General features: G+C 40.7%; 1 protein-coding gene across 1 annotated transcript in view; it reads left to right on the top strand.

The window, feature by feature from the left end:
- Positions 1-2,740: 2,740 nt before the first annotated feature.
- Positions 2,741-20,271, top strand: part of LOC120553325 (ankyrin repeat and BTB/POZ domain-containing protein BTBD11-A) — a 211,631-nt gene continuing 194,100 nt past the window's right edge. The window contains exon 1 of the mRNA XM_039791618.1: positions 2,741-4,119. Coding sequence (XP_039647552.1) covers positions 3,255-4,119 — 865 coding nt within the window. The 5' untranslated portion in view covers positions 2,741-3,254. The remainder of the gene's footprint in view (positions 4,120-20,271) is intronic.

The raw sequence follows: 20,271 nt of genomic DNA, 5'->3' as shown, positions 1-20,271 counted from the left end.
TGAAGTCTGGCATGGGCAGCGGTCACGGGTGGGTGTGCGTGTCTGTCCGTGTGTCATCAGAGCGCTTGTAGGTGTAGCTGGCGCACTTTGTATTAAACGCACGTTTTTTGGTATTTTTTTGCAGTCAGATACATTTGACCCACTTGCAGACGGAAATCAGTTGTGCGGTTAGTTAAAAAATCTGATAATAAAACTGATAATAATAAAATATGTTTAAAACCGACCTCCACAGAGCAGTTATAGCCTTCTATGTTCAGAAGTTGGGCTTTGATTTAAGTGAAAATTATAGCCTAAGTTTGCATTTTAGATAAGCTGTTCAACATTAAGTAGTAAATCGAGGCTCAAAAAAAAAGTTTGCCACTGCCTTTTATTCAATATTATTATTTTATTTATCTTTTCGCATATATCGCCTTGTGTTCCTTGTCCGACGGCCGATTATCGGGTTGGTGTGTCAGGGCATTTACACTTCTTCTCTTAATGCCATTTTGTGTTTTATAAAACACTGTTAATTGAATTGCTTACTATATGTATCCGTATCCATTGAAGTGTATTATTGCATTATATGTATTAGTGCATTATTATTAAAAGTAGTAGCAGTTTGTATGTACCACTCGATTTTATTTTATTTATTTCTGATTTTTTTCAATGTCTAAATAAGAAATGCGTCACATTATTCTCTTACATAAATGTTTTTGTAATAATGCTAGACATACTGTACAGTGCAGCCTTTAGACTGTGGAAGTAGTAGCGTCTTTTAGCCACTGAGTGGCAGTATAACATCATGCCACTATCGCCCTCCTTCTATGTCAGATGATAACTAATGTCAAACATCCATACATGATAATAAGGAATTCTTATGGTGGATGCTGCACTTTTTTCCTTTTTCTTTTACGCTCTGTGGGCCAGTATTTTTACAGAATCATGGTATTATGGTAATAAACATAGTATTATAAGTATTATTGCTGTTGTGTAATATTGATACATTTTACAAAAGTCAATATAAGTCCTAGTTTAGTACCAAATGTACAGTCACTTAAGAACAAAATACAGAGTCTAAACAATTTTTAAAAAAAAAAGAAAAAGAAAAATGCTTTGCATAATCACATGAAGCACTTCAAAAAACACATTTTATAAATTACCAAATCAAAAAGCTTGACTGTGCAGCATGACTAAGGAAGCATGTTTTGATACGCTCATTCTGCTGGCAAAATACTAACAATCTATCATCTTGCTGGGAAATTCATGATCATTTTGCTGTTACCAGGCAACCAAGGCTTAATACGTGAGGACAAGCTGAGCACAGTGCATGTAGAGAAGCAGCTGACAGCTGCCCACCTCCACCGCTCTCACCTGAGTTAGTCAGCAAGATATGCTGCATTGCATCAAGAGCTCATGGCAGACTGCTGGAGATTAACTGACTTGATGTCACAGTGTGGAGGACGGCATGTTCTGATGGCCACATCTTCTTACAAAGAAACTTCTATAGGAAGAGTTCTTTGTGCAAAATCCAATTAAAATATGAAATGAATTGTTTTCTCTATGGAGTTCATGTAAGAATGATATCTCATCACCTACAGTATCATAATCTATTTTATGTTGACAGGTGAATAGGCTAATTTAATAATCAGTCAAAAAAAAATATTCCCAAACTGATCGGTCGTATTAAAAAAAAAGTCTTATCCAATGTGTTTCCAAGTGGAGGGTAAACAGAGATACTTTGCTCTAAAACATAAATCATGCAGTGTGGTAATGCTGTTCTTCATCATTTGTCAGCCAAACAATGACACTAAGACACTTGCATGATTTGTTTTTACACTTTTCCCTGTCAATCACTCCGCGAAAGTGGGCGTCACATCATTTCTCTAAACTTGATGAGGTTTTTTTTTGTTTTTTTTTTCAGTTCTGGCATGGGTACTGCAGTGTCATGCTAAGAAAATATGAAAGGGCCTCTGGCATGGCAGGCAGTGTGGACAGGTGGTTGGTACAAGGAGAAGCCCAACAGAATGGATGACTCATCGTTTCACCAACTGTTCCTCTCAGAATGTCCTCAGAATTCGACTCACTAGCAAAAAAACTGTTGTATTATGGCGAATAAGTCGTTCAAAAACATCATGATAAAATTATGCTAAACCTGAAACCAGAAGCACTTTCACTTAAAAACAGCTGTTCACTGCAGGCCCCATGTTCATTCAGAAAAATTACACTTTTCACAACAGAGGTTCATTCAGAAATGATACAGACTCCAAATACTTTTAAGTGAAACCGGACATTATTATTAGGCTATTAGCTGAGAACAATGGAAGAGAGTGTACATTCAAGATGGAAAAAAATAAGTAAAAAGGCACCTGACAATATTGTGCTTAAACTGTGTGTTTTTCATTAAAGTTGCTACTTTAATTCTAGACGTACATTGCACAGCAAGGTGCTTTTGCAGACAGGTACACCCATAACTTATCCCAACAGAGGTGCTATGATTAGAATCAGCGATGTAAGAAAATTAAACAGGTACATGACCTTTGACCTCTGAAAAACGAAATATATTAACAAAAAGCACTGTTTATGTCAGTGTCCCCTCCCAACCATCCATTCTCTTTAACAGTGTAATCTATTTTCATGTAGTAAAGTATATAAAAAAATGTGTTTATGCTGTCCCTCTCCTGCTGTTACATGTCATTGGTCCATCTTTCTTTCCACCCTATCAAGGGAGCATTCGCATTTCCACCATGTGTTTTCTCAGTGGGAATCCAGCTCTCATCCTGCCTCGATCACTTCGCTGCAGCTACACGCGAGTACAAATAACAGACTGGTTGGCACAGCAGCTTACGTGCGTGTCACTGATTCTGCAGTGATGTTTCACCAGCGCCAGGTAGCCTCTGCTCAAAGGTAGCAGGTAGGCTGTCTGTGTCAGTCAATGCTGATGGAGATGCGGATTGGCTTGTTTCAGCCCGCGGGGCTCCAGGCTCCACCTCTCCATCAGATTCCTGCCCGTGCTGCGCTTGTTGCAGTGAGCGCGGAGGGTTTGTGCGCTCTCGCATTACGCGTATGAAGTTGTGGACAAGACAAGAGGATATCGAAGACATACAGCCACTTAAGAGGAGGGTGAAAGTACAGGCTCCCTTCGGTCGTTTCACTCTTTAAGCTGGGAAATACAACTAAGTCCTCGGATAGCGGCTGAGAAAAAAAAAGAAGCAGGAAAACGAGTTTGTGGCATTTAACTGAGGGACCAAGCATACCCAACAGTATGCGGTGCAGTTATGGCAGGCAAGGGTAAGACCGTCGTGAGGACGCTGGAGGATTTAACGCTTGATTCTGGTTATGGTGGAGCTGCGGACTCGGTCAGGTCGTCCAGCGTGTCGCTGTGCTGCTCCGACACGCATCAGTCCATCGCGCATGGGGGCAACTGCTGGCATCTGACCGAATCAATGCACAGCAGACAGAACAGTTTGGACACAGTCAACACCGTCCTGGCGGAGGACACGGAGATACTGGAGTGCTCGGGTCAGTGCGCCAAACTGCCCGAGCTGGAGGACGTGCCATGGAGCCTCGGCGAGGTGGAGGGAGCACTGAGGAAAGACGAGGAGCTGATGGTGGGCAACCCGCCGCCGGAGGTCCTGGCGCGGCTGTCGGCTCTCATCAGCCGCGCGCTGGTGAGGGTGGCCCGGGAAGCGCAGCGGCTCAGCCTGCGCTACGCCAAGTGCACCAAGTATGAGATCCAGAGCGCCATCAAGGTGGTGCTCTCATGGACCATCTCTGTCAACTGCATCGCGGCGGCTCTCAGCGCCCTGTCCCTCTACAACATGAGCACCGGGGACAAGTTCAGCCGAGGCAAGTCGGCGCGCTGCGGGCTGGTATTCTCCGTGGGGAAGTTCTTCAGGTGGATGGTGGATAGTCGCGTGGCCCTCAGGATCCACGAGCACGCTGCCATATACCTCACCGCCTGCATGGAGAGTCTGTTCAGAGAGGTGTTCAGCCGCGTCCTGCGCAGCGCGCTGGTGGAGAGGGACAACGGGATCCCCAAGTTTACGCTGGAGTCACTGGAGCAAGCCATCAACAACGACTCGGAGATCTGGGGTCTGCTGCAGCCGTACCAGCACCTCATTTGTGGAAAGAATTCGAGTGGTAAGAAAAAGTTCAAAAGAAAGAAAATACTGGAGATGCCAATCAGTGATTATTTGTTTAAATGTGATCTGCTGAAATATGATTGGGCACTCTTTTGTTCACCCCCATGTCCTGGACTTTGTGTTTTGTGTATTCAGTCAGCACTCACACTGTAAAATCACATATAAGCCAAATCATATTCACCCTGAAACAAGTACCACTCAGTTCAAATGGATGTTAACGTGTGTAGAATGGTGACTCAACTGGGAGTGATGAGTCTTAATCGAACATAACTATATTTTCTTTAAAAACAAAACAAAAACACAAACATATACCTCCATTTCAAGTTCTATGCATTTCTTTTGAGGACATGATATGCTTTTAAATAGTATTTTCGATTGATTTTTAAGAGTATTTGATTGAGAAGATACTTTTCGCAGTGCACAAAGTGATAATCTGTAGCCCAGTTGGAAAAGTAATATGGCTACAAAGTGTGTAATTATGCTGGGGAATAACCACTGCTTATCTGGCTGGCGTAATTGCACTCCCAAACAAAAAGACTTGACAGTTTCTTGAATATTTACTACCCTCAGCTTAGACCTCAAGGCCCACCACTGAAACAGCCTATCTTGGTTATCAAAGCCCCCGGAGCTACTATAGTCAGAATAGGTATTTATAGTTGAAAAAGATCAAACAAGCTCCAACTTCTATTTCTTTGAAGCTGTTGTGTTCTCAGACTTTCATTAGAGACAAAAGTGTTAATGTTTGTTTTAATGATTGTTTTTGCTTCGTGCACGGTGTGTATAGATGATATATGAAGATATGGGAGTCGTGATTTTGCAGCAACAGGATTCTGTTTTTATATTGTGTGCTGGCCTCGTTGGTGGTAATGCTATTACTGTCTCAATCCAGAAGGTGTACGCTGTCAGTGTGGGCTGGCCATCTTCTCCAAAGCCCTGAATGAGTTGGCTGAAACTGTAAAGCAGAAGGGACTTGAAATGTTATTTCTTCAACTGAGAGCCAAACATGGCCGTGCAATATTGACGAAAGAATCATATTGCAGCTCTTTTGCAAGTGGTTACAGCGTGATTGTTTTCTTTCGGCACCTATAAGACAACTTAATAGAGATGAAAAAACAAAGATGCATGTGCAAACAGTCTTGTGTGGATGAGCTATCCTCTATAATAGCACCAGAAAAGATGGTTCCAGAAGCAGTCAGAAGAGAAATGGATCTGAAATAGGTTCCTCAGTGATATGATGTGAGTTGAGATTCAATGTTGTGGATGCAGCTTTTTCTCACCTAACAGGTTCTTATCTATAATCCAGACTCTTTAGACTGTCATGCACAACTCATACGCCAACATCCCCCAAACCACAGAAATGTCAATAAGAAATTTAGAACTAAAGCAATTAGTGGATTAATCAAAGCCAAAAAGCAAAAAATGGCAAACATTTGGATGATTCAAGCTTCTCAAATTTGAATATATTTGCCGCTTTACATCATAGTCAAATGGACATTTTGGAGTTTGAACTGTTGGTTTTACAACAACAAAAAATTGGCACCTTGAGCTTGAAAATGTCACCTCAGGAATTATGATTATGAACTGTGATGATGGACATATTTTGCTAAACAATAAATAACTGGTCGATAAAATCGTTAGTTGCAGCCCTAAAACAAACAATTACTTTCATTATCAATTATCGTTTGGACAATAAAATGTCAATTAATAGTAAAAGAAAAATGTTGATTACAGTTTTTCAGAGCACTAGGTGATGTGTTCAAGTGTCTCATATTGTCCAACCAACAGTTCAAAACCTAAAGACATTTAGTACAACAGTAAAAAGCAGCAGATTTCAGAAGCTAAGGCCAGAAAATGTTTGTCATTTTTGCTTGGAAAACATCTGAAATGATTTATAGATTATCAAAATAGTTAATGATTCCTTTTTTTTGATATACTGACTAACTGTTGCATCTCTTATCTGGATGTGGGACATTTTATCTCACCCTTTAATCCCCCTATCTTTCGTCTTATACCTCCTCATTTGACAATGACATTTGGCCTGGGTGAAAATGCAGCACACGACTGCTGCTTTGTCTTGAAATTGCAGCTGAGAAACTGGCACTTCTCTGCAGAGAGGATGCAGAGCCAATGCATGCATCCTCCTCCACTCCTACCCGTGGAACGCATCATTTCCTGATGGTGCAGAGAAGGCTACAATTTGAACTCACACAAAACAGCACGATGTCAGGAATGATGTTAGGAAGGCAAACAATGTGAGGATGTATTTGTCACTTTTGGTTTTATGGCAGCACTGACCACACTTACAAATAAACAACTCATTAAAATGTCACATTTCGATTTGAAATGTGTCTAAATATTAATCAAACATTCATTCATATGTCTGTTAAGTCCCCTTTCCTCTATGTAGTTTTGAGCCTTTGTAACCAAAGCTGACAGGAATGAGACTGTTCAGTCAGATGTGTGAGAGAGCAGGGTTTGCCCTTCTTGGTCTCTTGTCTAAAATTTCACCCGGGTAACGAATGCAGTGCAGCACATAAGGACCAAATCCACGTTGCTCTGCACTCCCACTGACCGTATACGTGACGTGACAGCCTCTTCGCTCTGACTAATGACAAGAGCTAAATGTAGCCTTTTCTTCACTTGCTTTGTTTTCTTCTGCTGCTGTTTGAACCGGTACATTCTGATCATGTCAAGGATTTCTAACATTTACCGTTATAGTAAAAAGGCAGTGTGTGTGTGCTGTATATGTATGTCTACATGTAGTTTTGAATGAGTGATAAACTTAATATAGTATTAAGTCATGAGAGGCAGGGAGCAGGCCTTAAGACTGAAAGAGAAAGTAGTTTGCAGTTAAGGAAGGGCAGATATGTTTCCATTAACAAGTCAGAAGGACAATTTCTTTTGTCATTTTCATTCAAAACGACTCATAAGTGGTTTTTGATCTAACACCCATCTGCAGAATGACATTGTGTTCATTGTTGATTCATATGGGTGTTATCTGATTTCCCAACTCTGTTCTTGTCAGGTTATGTTAGGTTTAGGCAACTAAAACTACTTGGTTAAATTGGAGACGGTAACTATGGTCTCCCCTGTCATAGACTATATCTACGACTTTCAACTTCCGGGATTGCCCCGTTGCCGCCAGAAATTCTGCCGTATGTCCTTCTTTTCGACTGGATTTCCTGTTACCTAACGCTTTCTGGTGTTGGAATTTTAAACTCCGGTCGATTGAATGTACACATGTTCCACCAAAACAAGTTCCTTCCCATAGCTATTTTGCAGCGGCACCGGAGCTCTGTGCAAGGGGGTAAGCGAGCGTCTGGAATGCGTAGCTCCTATGGCGCCATTTTGATGCTAACAAGCGATCACCCGCCGTTAGCATTCCATTGACTGCCATTCATTTTGACGTCACTTTGACAGCGAATAACTTTACATCTGAAGCGTTTAAAGACTCTATTTGTCCATTGTTTATTTCTAAAGAAACACGACAATGTATTAAAGGCTCCATTACCTTGTACCTCACGTTATGGCTCCGTAGCAGATGTTTTTGTAAAAATAGGCTAACGATTGTGTCATAACCACGCAACTTACTGTCGCATAGTAGAGGAATTACCGTATAGTACAGGAGAAGCTAGCAGGCAGTTTGGACTTACATTAGCTGTTTAGGTTTAATTACTGATGTTAACTAGCATTTTAGTTAACAATAATTAGCCTGTGTCTGTGTTATCTCCTTACATATACCTACGCTCTCTGTCTCTGTAAGATTGGGAATGATTGAGATTTCTCTTGGCACAGCTACCAGAAGACTTCCAACTTTCAGACAGGTTGCTCACGTCACATTTACGTTGTCTCTCTCAGTTGGAGGCTGCGCAGTAACGCTCAGCGCTCACCGGAAAAGTGCTTCTAATATCCTTCACTGGTCTCCGTCCAGAGCAACGGGCTCTGTTGGTCCATTTTATATATGTCAATGGCTCTGTGCCTAGCGCCGCCCAAGACAATTGTTATTGGTTCAAAGAAATGCCAATAAACCAGAGCATGTTTCTCTCCCATCCCAAAATGCTATGTGGACTAGCCAGAGCCTCCTTCGCAGCGCTGTGGAGGAAGGTCTGGCAAAGCGAGACTAGCCCTGTCTCAGTTTTATAAACCCAACAATCAACCCCGACTTCCATAATAATTGGTGACTAAAGCCAAGCAAACTGCTGTCGTTATCCAATCACAACCCCAACCGTGTTAACCTTATACTCTTTATGGCAGCTCCCGGGAACCCAGTTCAACAACAATCACTACAGTTAATCACGTAAACATAAGAAAATAGACTTGAAATGTAAAAATATACATAAGGTGCTAGTGAAACGTAAAATAGAAAATTTGAATTTTGTCTGATCCATGCATTCAGATGCATTCGAGACGAACGATCAATCTAATATATGCGGTGGCATCTTTATTCATCACAAACGTGGGTCAGCTGTCCAGAAAAACAGCAATCAGTTTCTTGGATCGAAACATCCTGGCTACAGTGCCTTGACTACTTCTTCCATCTGTGTCCGGTGGGAAGTGAAGTCCATGCTCCATGCTCCATTGATGTGTGTTGCACTCACCATTATAAAAGCAACAATACGTATGCATGGTACAAATCAGTTTGCATAACCTTTGGTGAGATATCGAACAAATATTGTTATGTGAAAATGTAGCAGGTGGATACCTCCCGACCCTTCTCAACAATGATTCACCATGTTTGACTCTCTCTTCTCAGTCATGTTAAACCACCTAATGACAAGTGACGTCAGAGACAAACAGCGTGGTCATCAGCTTCCAAACCTGCTGGCGCGACGTTGGAATTTGGGATCCCGAATGACTTAATTGTATCTGATTATGTCTGTCATTTGTCGTGACCTTCCCCAAGGAACTGATCCAAGCTCCGCAGGACAGATGACACAACATAATGGAATTGCATAGCCTGCTATAGTCAGTTTATTAAATTAGCAGTGGGGTGTCTGCTCTCCCTCCTTCTTCACTCTCTGTCTTTCACACCATATTTTATTGTGTTCTCTGCTAGAGGGCGGGCTCGGTGTTTGCATATTTATTTTCCACTGTGGTTTTTAATAAGCTCAACTCATAACCACACGATCCTGGCAAAGCCTTTTGTTGTCCATTCTGTTATTATTTTCCGCCTGTCCTACCCCTCCTTGGGATGGACTCGCAGATGAGCTGACAGATTGCGGTCGTTCTGGTGGAGATGCGAGCACCCGGGCAGGCAAGCTAGTTGTGATGAATTTTTATGTCATGGTAATTTCATAAAACCAAAGGCTGCACCCACACTTCTCCACCCCGCTTCATTTTCAGCTATGATCAGTGATTGTGAAGTTATGTGAAGTTGTTTACGGGGCCAAGATGTTTTTTTATGAGCTGCATCCATTTCTAGTTTTCCTCCATGTCAGTGGCTTGTGAAAATATTGACTTTCATTTGATATGCTTCTCTGTGATTTCACTGGTAGGGATTCCACAAACACCTATAACTCTGCTCTGGGCAATGGGGAACAAACTGTTGTGTTTTTTATTACTTCCATGTCATTGGAGCGTGGGTGGATCCCCTTCCATTTTCAGAAACTAGGTGAAAGCAATGGGTCAGGATGAGATAATGCGAGGAGTGTGACAGCGTTGAATGCTAAATGTTGAGAATGCAGTGCTTGAGGAGAAACCAGGCTGAAGTGTCAGCATGGGGAGGTGGTGGTGAGGGGGCATTGGTGCAGGTCCCTCTAAGATATAATTATGCAGCTCTCTTTAATTAACGCTTGTGCTTATCTGGTAGTCATAAAGATTAGGAATTAGCAGCGGGAAACACCAAGGAGCTGGAGAGAACAAAGATGGTATTTCCTCTCATAGTTACCGACCCGTTATGCAGGTCCACGTCGGTATGTTAGATCTGATCGGTCTGTGTGGCCGAGATAAAGTGTCTTCCTGACATTCAGGCCTGCGGACTTTCTTTGCCTTTTTTACACCCTCAACAATAGAATGCCTGCATTGTTAATCAGGAAAACAGCATGAAACACTGCTCATAGATTCCAACAAGACTACATGTTTTTTAATGCAAGACAGCTTTTGCCATGATGCCTAGGATACAGTAGCCTAGGCTACATTTGGCTGTTTATCTCATCAAAAAAGGGCAAGAGTCATTATGAATTATATCCCGACTAGTCTCGCATTGCCACGAATCTCCTAATCATTTCTCAAAATGAGATATGTCGAAATAATGAATTAGTATCTCAAAATAATGAGATAGTAGGCTAGGCCTATATCTCAAAATGACTTAATTAGTAGGCTACCTCAAAATAATGAGTCTGTATCTAAAAATAATGAGATAGTATCTCAAAATAATGAGATAGTATCTTAAAATAATGACTTAGTATATTTTGAGAAACTTCTCTTTTTTGAGATACTAAGTCGTTATTTTGAGTTTCTCATTATAATGACTTACAAGATTTTTTCATCACAGAAAAAACGCGGAAATGGGCTTCCATAAAATTCCGTAACTTAGCTATAGCACGAAAAATGTCTATTATAAAACGGTTTTCATATGACCCAAAGTCCACTCCGTTGCAAAACAAGATGTTGAGGAAACTAACGAAATATTTAGCGCCGAAACAAGTGCAACAAGTGAGGAAAATGAACGGAGTTCGGAGCCAGCCGTCAGTACCAGCCGAGTTAGCTAGGCTAACGTTAGCATTCACGGCTCAACGGTTCAACAATGACACCTGGTGCCTTCAGCTGGCTGTTTTTATGGTGAGTAAAGCGATAAAGCTTTTTCTTACCCGCTGGCATTTTGTGTCTGTCGTGCTGCAATGTGCTTATTCATTTCTACAACTCTTCTACTAGGCACAGGCATACGTTAGCTCCAGTCTGTGCCTCTCATGTAGCATCTCATTTAAGACAGAGCTAAGCATCAGTAACGTTATTTCTTAACATTTCTTGTTTGCTTAACATTGACTGTACAATAAAAGGGTCTTAGAGACATATTGCCTAGCTACTTTTCCAGTACACAAGAAGGATATAAAAAGCATGGTAAATACATACTAATATACATGATAATGTAACACTTTAATTTAGAGTATATGTTGTGGTTGTGTCTATAATGGAGATATATAATTTCTTCTGGCTTGGGCGCACATCTTTCCGTTTGAATGTGCAATATTGGGGCTGTTGAATCAGGGCTGAATCATATCTGTAATAAGATAACAACGCATTGGGTGCACACAGGCTGCATTATTTTTTGGCCTGAGTGTGTTGGTTCTCTGGTAGCAATGAGTAAGTAAGAAGTACTAGGATGTGCAGTGTGTTCTCTCTTGCTGTTTCTTTACCCTTTACTCTCTTTTTCTTTTTCACACCCTGATCATGGACAAGTTGAAAGACATTCTGGCCCTGTTGCATGTAATGTGCTCCATCTGTTGACCCTTGACCCCGTGCTGTGGGTGTGAAACTGGTGTGAAGTCGGTACAACAGGTGGCCGATTGGTTTTGGAGTTACATGTAGATGTTTTCGATGAGTTCACCTGAGAAGGTGAGGACTGGAGGAAAGCAACAGAAACAATGCTGCACTGTCAAGACGACCTATTTGTACAGTCCTAGGTTTAGCAAATACACAACATCCAAGTGATGCCACCGTGAGATGAGATGACACACATCCTGAAAGTCTGGAGATTCCCTCGGCTTCTTTGATGTCGACACAACTTGTGACAGCGGCTGTCAGAACATACTGTGTTATTTGATGTTATCTGTCAGCAGTACGCAAACTTCACTTATATCCTAGGGACTCATAAAGCACCATCAGTTGATGCTACTTCTTTTTTAATTTGAATTTTTTGTACTATATTTATTTTTGCCTCTTAGTTTTTTTTGTGTGTAAATAGAGTCACATTAATGCCAGAGGATGATGTTCACAGTCTCTGTGGTGCCTCAAAGGGGTCTGTTCACCCAAATTACAAAACAACATTTTCTCACTAATCCCACATGGTGTCTGGCCATGCAGAAGGTTCTGATTTCACTTTTGATTTCAGATCACAGATGGCATCTTTTTGGTGTGTGTAGTTTTTCACTTCTGCTGCACTTCAAGTGTTTTAGAACTAAATGAATCAGGGGTGAACTTATTAGTAACGTTAGAATGATCTGTTTGCTACTTTGCTTTAAAGGGTCAGCTCATCCAAATTACAAAAAGACATATTTTCTATTTAGCATCAGGGATGGGTTGACATGACGATACTGTGAGATGACAGATTTTAGTTTACTGTCATCTAGATGTTATGTTGTGATATTTTGTCTATAAATGGCTAGTCATTTAATTTAAAGAAAACTTCATATATATATATATATATATATATATATATATATATATATATAAATATATATTGCAGCTCACTAAACTAGGAATTACATCCATGTTGTACAATTTTGCACCTCCTTGGTTTACGTCCAATGCCACTACGAAAAGACTCATATGGGTGTGTGTATTTTGGGCCTATGTGTGTGTGTAATGAGTAACAACAGCAGAGTGTAAAAATTCAATTTCCCAAATGACAGTTTAATAAAGTTATTTTTCTTCACTTGTAGTTCAGCAGAAGTAAAAACAAAGTCATTTAAAATCAGAGGTGAGACTTTATTCAGCTGCTGTGATGTTCAATCATGTAGTCTGTGAAGCTGTGAGATTTAGATTAGGCAGTTTGCATTTGCGGTGAAAACCACATTATATCTTGTCAGCTGTACTGTATGTTTTCCTCCTTGCTAGGTGTCTCTAGGTTTCCGTTGTCACATCGCACACTCTTGTCGCACCAGGCCTGTGGTTGTTCTTTGAACCCTATGACAATGCTTTTTTTATGCACAAACAATTTCTAGGGCTCTGTAGCTCACAAAACTCTTCTTTGTGCTTTAGAAAACAATACTAGTATGACATAAAACCCAGCTGGACTTGAGCAGTCACAGGAATTCTTTACAATCCACTACTAATATCGAGACTTCTTAGAAATGACTAACGCTATTGACTGGTTTAGAAACTCAGGCGTTACTATATGAGTCAAGCTATTGACCGGTTGTGAAATGTTTGGTTTTCTGTAACACAGATGTCATTCTTGGACAGGGAAAGAGGATGTTGGTCTAAAAAAAAAGATATCACATCCTACGATGATTGCTTTTTTAACCAATGGCCAGTGCACAGGCGGTGTCACTTCAAACTGTTTGTGTTGCTCGTGGTTATTTTTCCCATGCTGTCGAAGAGGGGGATTTCTAGTTAGGATTAATGAAGAATTAGCATGGCAAAAGCCTTATGCGGCCACTCATCAAAAGATTTGGTCAGAAGGGAAATAAAACTGACTACCAACTGATTGCCCTCTTGAGTTTAATGCTTCATTAAATCAATAGTGAGAGGACACATTGCAATTTAGGATCCAATCATATCACTTATAATACAATATATTTATGTTTGGTTTGGTGACTCATTACTACCCAGCCATTGTGCTTTTGAAATATGATGTTCCTGCATCATGTGAGTTGTTTTTAATAGCAGCAGGCATCAATCAATACTCCCCCTTGTGCTTATTACACTGCTATTTTTTTAAGATTATATTTTGGGCTTTTCCACCTTTAATTTCTGACAGGACAGCTAGAAAGGGGAGAGAGAGGGGGGGAGACATGCAGGAAATCTTCACAGGTCAGATTCGAACCCTGGACCACTGCGTCGAGGTATATACCTCTCAGTATATGTGTGCCTGCTCTACCCACTGATCCAATCCGGCCACCTATTAGCCTGTTTAACACACTTCATCACATATCACATCACAGGTTCCTGGAGTTTAAATTGTTTACGTGAAGAGAAATACATTTAAATCAGAATCAAGCTATATCTTTTTAAAAAATTTTTTTTTCCATTTTTCAAAGCTAGTTTTGGACATATTTGTGGCGACAGCGTCTGAGCTTCTTCATATTTTTTTTCTTTTCAACAAGCCAACGTAGCGTTGGTAATGCACAGTTTGCGATGTAAGCCGCCTGTCCCTTTACAACATTCAACACTTAAGAGGGCTTATAAGTGGTAGCTAGGAGCCTAACTAGCCTAGTGTACTAGCCTAGCTTGCTAACGTTAGCAGTGATTCCCACTAGACGTTGCTTTTCATTCATGTTATTACAACACCTGCTGAGTCATCGGCAGCTCCTGCACACTCAGTGTTGTTGTTTGTCCAGCATTATATAAAGGAGGGAGGCCGACTAACGGCAAATGACCAGATCACATCAAAACGCGACAGTTAGTCCTGTAACCTTAGCGCTCCGTACCTTACAGACTCAGAGTGTATGATTTAAATCTCAACATAGATTAAGTAAAGTACGGTGAAACTAACTTTTTTGTTTTTGTAACAATGCAATGTTAATTAAGTAGTTTTTTTCCCCCTATACATTCCATATTAAAACATTTTTTCTTCTAAACATATAGGGTAGGAAAAAAATATATCTCCCCACACTTTCCTTACCCTCCCTCTCTCCTCCAGTCCACCAATCTCTGCCCTTTCATTCTTCAAACTGCCATTTCTTCTTCTCTCCAGTAGACTTGGTTTCCTGTAAATTTTATGAGAACCTTCTACAGAAGCAGGAAGTCTTTTATGTCTGTCTCCTTTACCCTGCTCACAAAGTCTTTTATGTTTGTGCTTGCGGTGGCTCAGAGCGTCTTCAGTTGACCTCAGCTTGTTTGTAGCTTTTGTGTTGACGCCTTCCTGTACGGCTGCATGTCGGTGGGTCACATTTTTTGTTCAATGGGAACACTGATAGTTAGCTAACATCTGCAAGCAGCCTCGATGAGCACAGATTACGACAAACATAACATGATTACTTGGTTTCCACTACTCTGTCCCTCGTGTTCTAGCACGAGTGGTTAAAGGCTTTGCTAAAATCTACAAGAAATGTTTTTGACATTTCTTTTGTAATGATTCAGGCAGAATCCAATCCGGAGAAGAACGGCACGTTTCCTGTTATGCGTTTTCATTTTAATCTTCTGACAGAAAAAAAACAATCAAGGCAATATCCTTTTTTTGTTAACTTCTATTCAACTTTAATTTAAGTGTGGAGGAGCTGCAGTACATTGGTTTGAAAGGATCAAAAAGAGATTAAGAGCTGAATGTTAGCATTTTCTACCAGTTGGATGATTTCATTAAAAAAAAGAAAAAAAACACCTCACATGTTTTTAGCTGGAGGCCAGTGGTGGTGGATCCCCTTCACACAGTTTTAGCCACGGGCTTACTAAGAACACATAATTTGTAAGCCTACATTGAATTTTGTAATACTTGTGTAATACTTGTTTGTTATGTACCAAGAAGAGCTTCTAAATACAGCAGGTCTCCTCTTAAAGCTTATAGGCTGAAAGCAGTAATTCCAGCGGTTTGACTAGTTGGAACGTTACACTGTTGTAATGTAAGTATTATATATATCTACATATCTTTGTTTAACTTAAGTACCTGTTGATCTGTTGAAAATACAACAATTTATAGGCAGTAATGCTTAGTAAAACAAGCAAGATAAAGGACAATTTTGATATCTGATTAATTCAGAAATAATTTGGAAACGCGGGATCCACATCTCCTGGAAATCCCTGCAGCCTGAAATGTTGCGTTCAAGAGCAGCCTGAAGTATTATGGTATACAGATCCACACAGGAACAAACTAGTCTATGACCTTTCAAATGGAACTAAAATGTGGACAAGAGTACACTTGATCAACAGACTGTACCAACTCTGGTATGTTTTAATTTTCTCATTGTTTGTTTTTTATTATAAGCACCCAGGATGCCACGGCAATGTTGATACTTAGCTGGTTACATTCACCTGCTTCTCACTGTCTTCATTCAGCAAATGGGAGATTTGCTGAAGTCCATTCGCTAAGTGTAGACTGTGAGATGCAATTTAACTGCTAGTAATTGAACCTTTGAGCTTTGTTACAAGGGGTGGGAATCACCAGAGGCCTCACGATACGATATTATTGCGATTCTAAACATATTGCAACATTCTGCAATATATTGAAATTTATTACCTTTTTTCCAACTTCAAATTTTTCCCAATTTCAAAATGGGATTGTCAAGCAGACAAACCGACCAACACATATATAATAATAGATCGATACTTGGCGTCTGTGTATCGATTAGGGATGTAACGGTATGAAAATTTAACCTCACGGTTGTAGCGACCAAAATTATCATGGTTTTCGGTATTATCGCGGTATTTTTAAAAGTGTTTTTCAATATGTTCAGAAAGCACTGATAGGCCTACACAAGCAGAAATAGTTTCAAACAGTGTTTATTATATTACAAAAATATAGACAATAGGCTTGTAAAAACTATTGAAAACTGGCTACTGAAACACTGGCCCGCTGTAGGGTGTCCGGTAAGAACTTGAACCAGAGATGATGAAAATATCGCGATGCTATGCTGTATTGATTCCCCCCCACACCTATTTGTTACATATAAATATATGGGTTGGCATTTTCATTATTTCTTTCATTGTTTTTCGCGCTGGGCTAAATATTATTGTATTTCCACTTTCTGTGGAACCCAATCTGGACTATAGCCTTACATTGTGTTATCATTCTGCAAAGTTATGTGGCTAAATTAAAAATATAATTGTAATGAAAAATTTCAAATCATAATCACAAAATATTCCCATTACTATTGTGATTTTCCAGACAGATCTCTCAGTTAAAATGGAGTAGCCCAAATAGATAGAGCTCCCTGAACACGGTGCATGTCCTCGTGTTCACCGGGCCACAGGGTTTAGGTGTTGGCGTGTAACATCCCGACAGGACAGGCAGCTACTACTGCATGCCATTACAGCATTTAATTAATGAGGGGTGAGTGCGGGATCAGTTCATGGCTGTTCCCAGGTGGTGATGGGAAATTGGGCTTCTTGCTCTGGGGAGAGCCATCTGGTGTCACAGTGACACAAAATAGGCCAGTGATAGGGATTCTTGGCATTCTGGGTGCTGCAGTTTAGGTTCAGAGGAATACCCTTTGTGATTAAGACCCACACTTTTACTAAACTTGGACTTGAACACATCCTCCCTCCCCTGCTCTGCTTTGTTTTGTCGACTCCACCACTTAATCCTGTCTTGACGAGTGCAAACGCCAACTCGCATTGCCCACAATAACAAAAGGAAGCCAGTTTTTGTGTTGCTTTTAAAGCCCACAGTTACATAAGCCGTTTCTCAATGAGCAGCCATTGACAGCGACACAGTCCCACTACAGTATTCCTGACACACTGAGTTGCTCACAACTTGAATCATGTGAAGATGTAGCAATTTTGTGTAGGCAGGAACACGTCCTCCCACTGACATGAAGCATTTCATAACAATTACAAGATAGACGTTGAAAAGGAAGCTACAAGGACAACTTCTGCTCAGCTCTGTGCAATCCGTGTTTGCTTGCTGCTCCCACCAGCTCCCCTTGGTGACTTTTCTTTTATATATTATAACTTTTCTTATATTATATATTTGATTAGACATACATTTGGCTTTTTTGTGTGTGGGATTGGTTTGAACTACCGGGGCTCTCTGTTTTTATATAAATAGTAGTGTGTGATAAAAACATTTGCCTCCAAAAATATACCTGGAATCTACACGGCATGTAATGAGAAAAAACCCTAATGTCAATGTTTGAATAGTGCTACTGACCTTAACATATTGTGCTAAAGTTTTTGGATGTAGTGCTGGAGGTGATAAATGGATCATTTTGGTGTTTATGTTCAGGTTATTGATCCAAGTCCAAAGGAATTGTGTATAAAGAAAGCAGGAGAACTTTTGAGGGAGTGAAAGAGGATTATGAAATCAATAGACAGCAGGATCCTCTGAGACAAAATGCAAACGAAAAAGAAGTGCCACTCCACCCTCACTGAGTCCCAAAAATCAGCTCAGAGGAGTTCAGTAGAGCATTTATTTAGTGAAGTTGAAAGTGATGTATTTGCCTACTCTGCTATGACGCCTAACTGGTTGAACCTGCTTTGCGTCATCCTGTGGCTGACATGACAGACAAGTCGAGGCACAGCGAAGGTGTACAGTAGACCGGTTGCATCATCACAGCTCCTGCTTACCAAATCCTGATTCATTGCCGGTAACCAGCTTACTGCAGGCGTGCAGATGGACACATAAACCGGTGTGGGACACACAGGCATTTGTGCCTGTTTGTGGTACAGCACCCGTGGGAGTGTTTGGTGACTACAGCGATAAACCTCACTGCACCATGCATATTTTAGCTCTTTTCTGAACCTTGAATCAATCATACTGGAAGTCTAAACTCAAACTAATCCCTTAAAGGAGTGAGGGTGACCAACGTTTCTTCATTTTGCAAAAATGAAGAAAGCCTCTAACACCACATAGTTCATACTAAAGCTGCAAAACACACACACACACACACACACACACACACACACATATATTTCTATTTCTAGACTTCTGAGGACCCTAATTCGCATAATGCATTCTCAAGTCCTTCACCTCACTTTCCGATGCCAGCTGAAGACAACATGAAGCAATTTGAAAAAGGAATCTTCTTTCTTCTGCTCACTGCGATCCCTGCTCTCTATAACAGTGAATGAAACAACGTAAATATGGCCACTGCAAAACAGTTATATTCATATATAACTAGGCTATAAAAAGTTATATTTCATATTATTGTTTAATATGTTTATGTATGCACCAACAATCAAGGCAAATTCCTTGTGAGTGTTACTTACTTGGCAATAAATCCTTTTCTGATTCTGATTCTGCATGGATTAGTCCCAGATTCAGTAATGAAACAAGGCAGACCTTTCCACCAACGCTTCTGAAATGGCACAAAATGAATAGAAAAGTTTAATCAAAAGTGTAATTAAAGCATGATACATCCCAACTAGGGTTGGGCACCTTTCGCATCTGAACCAATATCAGTACCGATACCGGTACCTGAAATTCGGTTCCCGGTACCCAACGGTACCCCTCCCTCTCTCCTCCCAAACCCATCCCTACAACCTATTAAAGTGAATAATTATTCAACTTTTATTCTTGTATTTGTATATTATTCTTTTTTAGCCTGTTTTATTTTCATCATGAGCATTTTTAATTGCTTTTTAATTTTCATATAATTTTCATGTAAGTTTTATGTAAAGCACTTTGAATTGCCTTGTTGCTGAACGGTGCTGTAGAAATAAAGTTGCCTTGCCTTACAACCTCAGCCTGTCAGTCAATCCCCAGGGCATGGAAACCACTGTTGTGCCTGCTTGTCTCACAGGAAGTGTAACGTCAACAGCACCACGACTGCTTTCGGCTCGCCATTAATATCATATCACAGTGAATGGTGTCGGCGTGAAGTTTTGAAAAACTTTAGCGGCATTGCCGTGACTCACCGTGACTTCAACAAAACTGCAGAGCCGACGTAGTTTGCGCCGTCCGCACCACTGCGCACGTGTGTGTGTTGGAGCTCCGCTCTCTGTCAACATGCTAGGGATGTCACGATAACTGATACTTCTGATACCTTCCGGTTATACCGACGATGCCCATTTATTTTTGAAGCACCGTAGGCACCGTTAGCGCCGATGCCAGTGTAAGCAGCATCGGTGCTGCGTCTTTTCAGGAACTGATGGGGGCAGTATACGCTTTAAAGTGTTCCAGTCGATACATTCAGTATGGAGGTCACGAACAAGTGGCCCAAGTCACGCCCTTCTATTTCCGAATCGTGTTATTTTACTGGTATTGGCACCAACTACTGAATTTTTGGTATCGTGACACCCCTACAACGTGCAGAGAGAACAGATAAGCTTGCGCTTACGCACTCTCAGGTACCGCAATTTGGCACTGTTTGATTTTACGTGAACCAATACTCGGTAATACTGACGTGATTCGGGCGGTACCGGTAAAAGTACAGTACGGTTCGGTACCCAACCCTAGTCCCAACCATGTTCCATACCTCTGTTCAGTGTTGCGAACCTACACCTACACTGTAGGTATCTACGGCGAGACTCCAACTAACCGCTTGCATCAAGCAGAAATACTGTTCAATTGTAAACTAATTTTAACCTTGCCTTAAAACCAAGAAGTGACCCAGTGCTTTGAGTTAGTGAAAAAACACCCAAATTTAAGGGATCATTGTCAAAAAATATTTGTATC

Source organism: Perca fluviatilis, chromosome 23, assembly GCF_010015445.1.
Source record: "Perca fluviatilis chromosome 23, GENO_Pfluv_1.0, whole genome shotgun sequence".
Classification (NCBI taxonomy): domain Eukaryota; kingdom Metazoa; phylum Chordata; class Actinopteri; order Perciformes; family Percidae; genus Perca; species Perca fluviatilis.
This window is presented reverse-complemented; position numbering and strand designations above follow the sequence as displayed.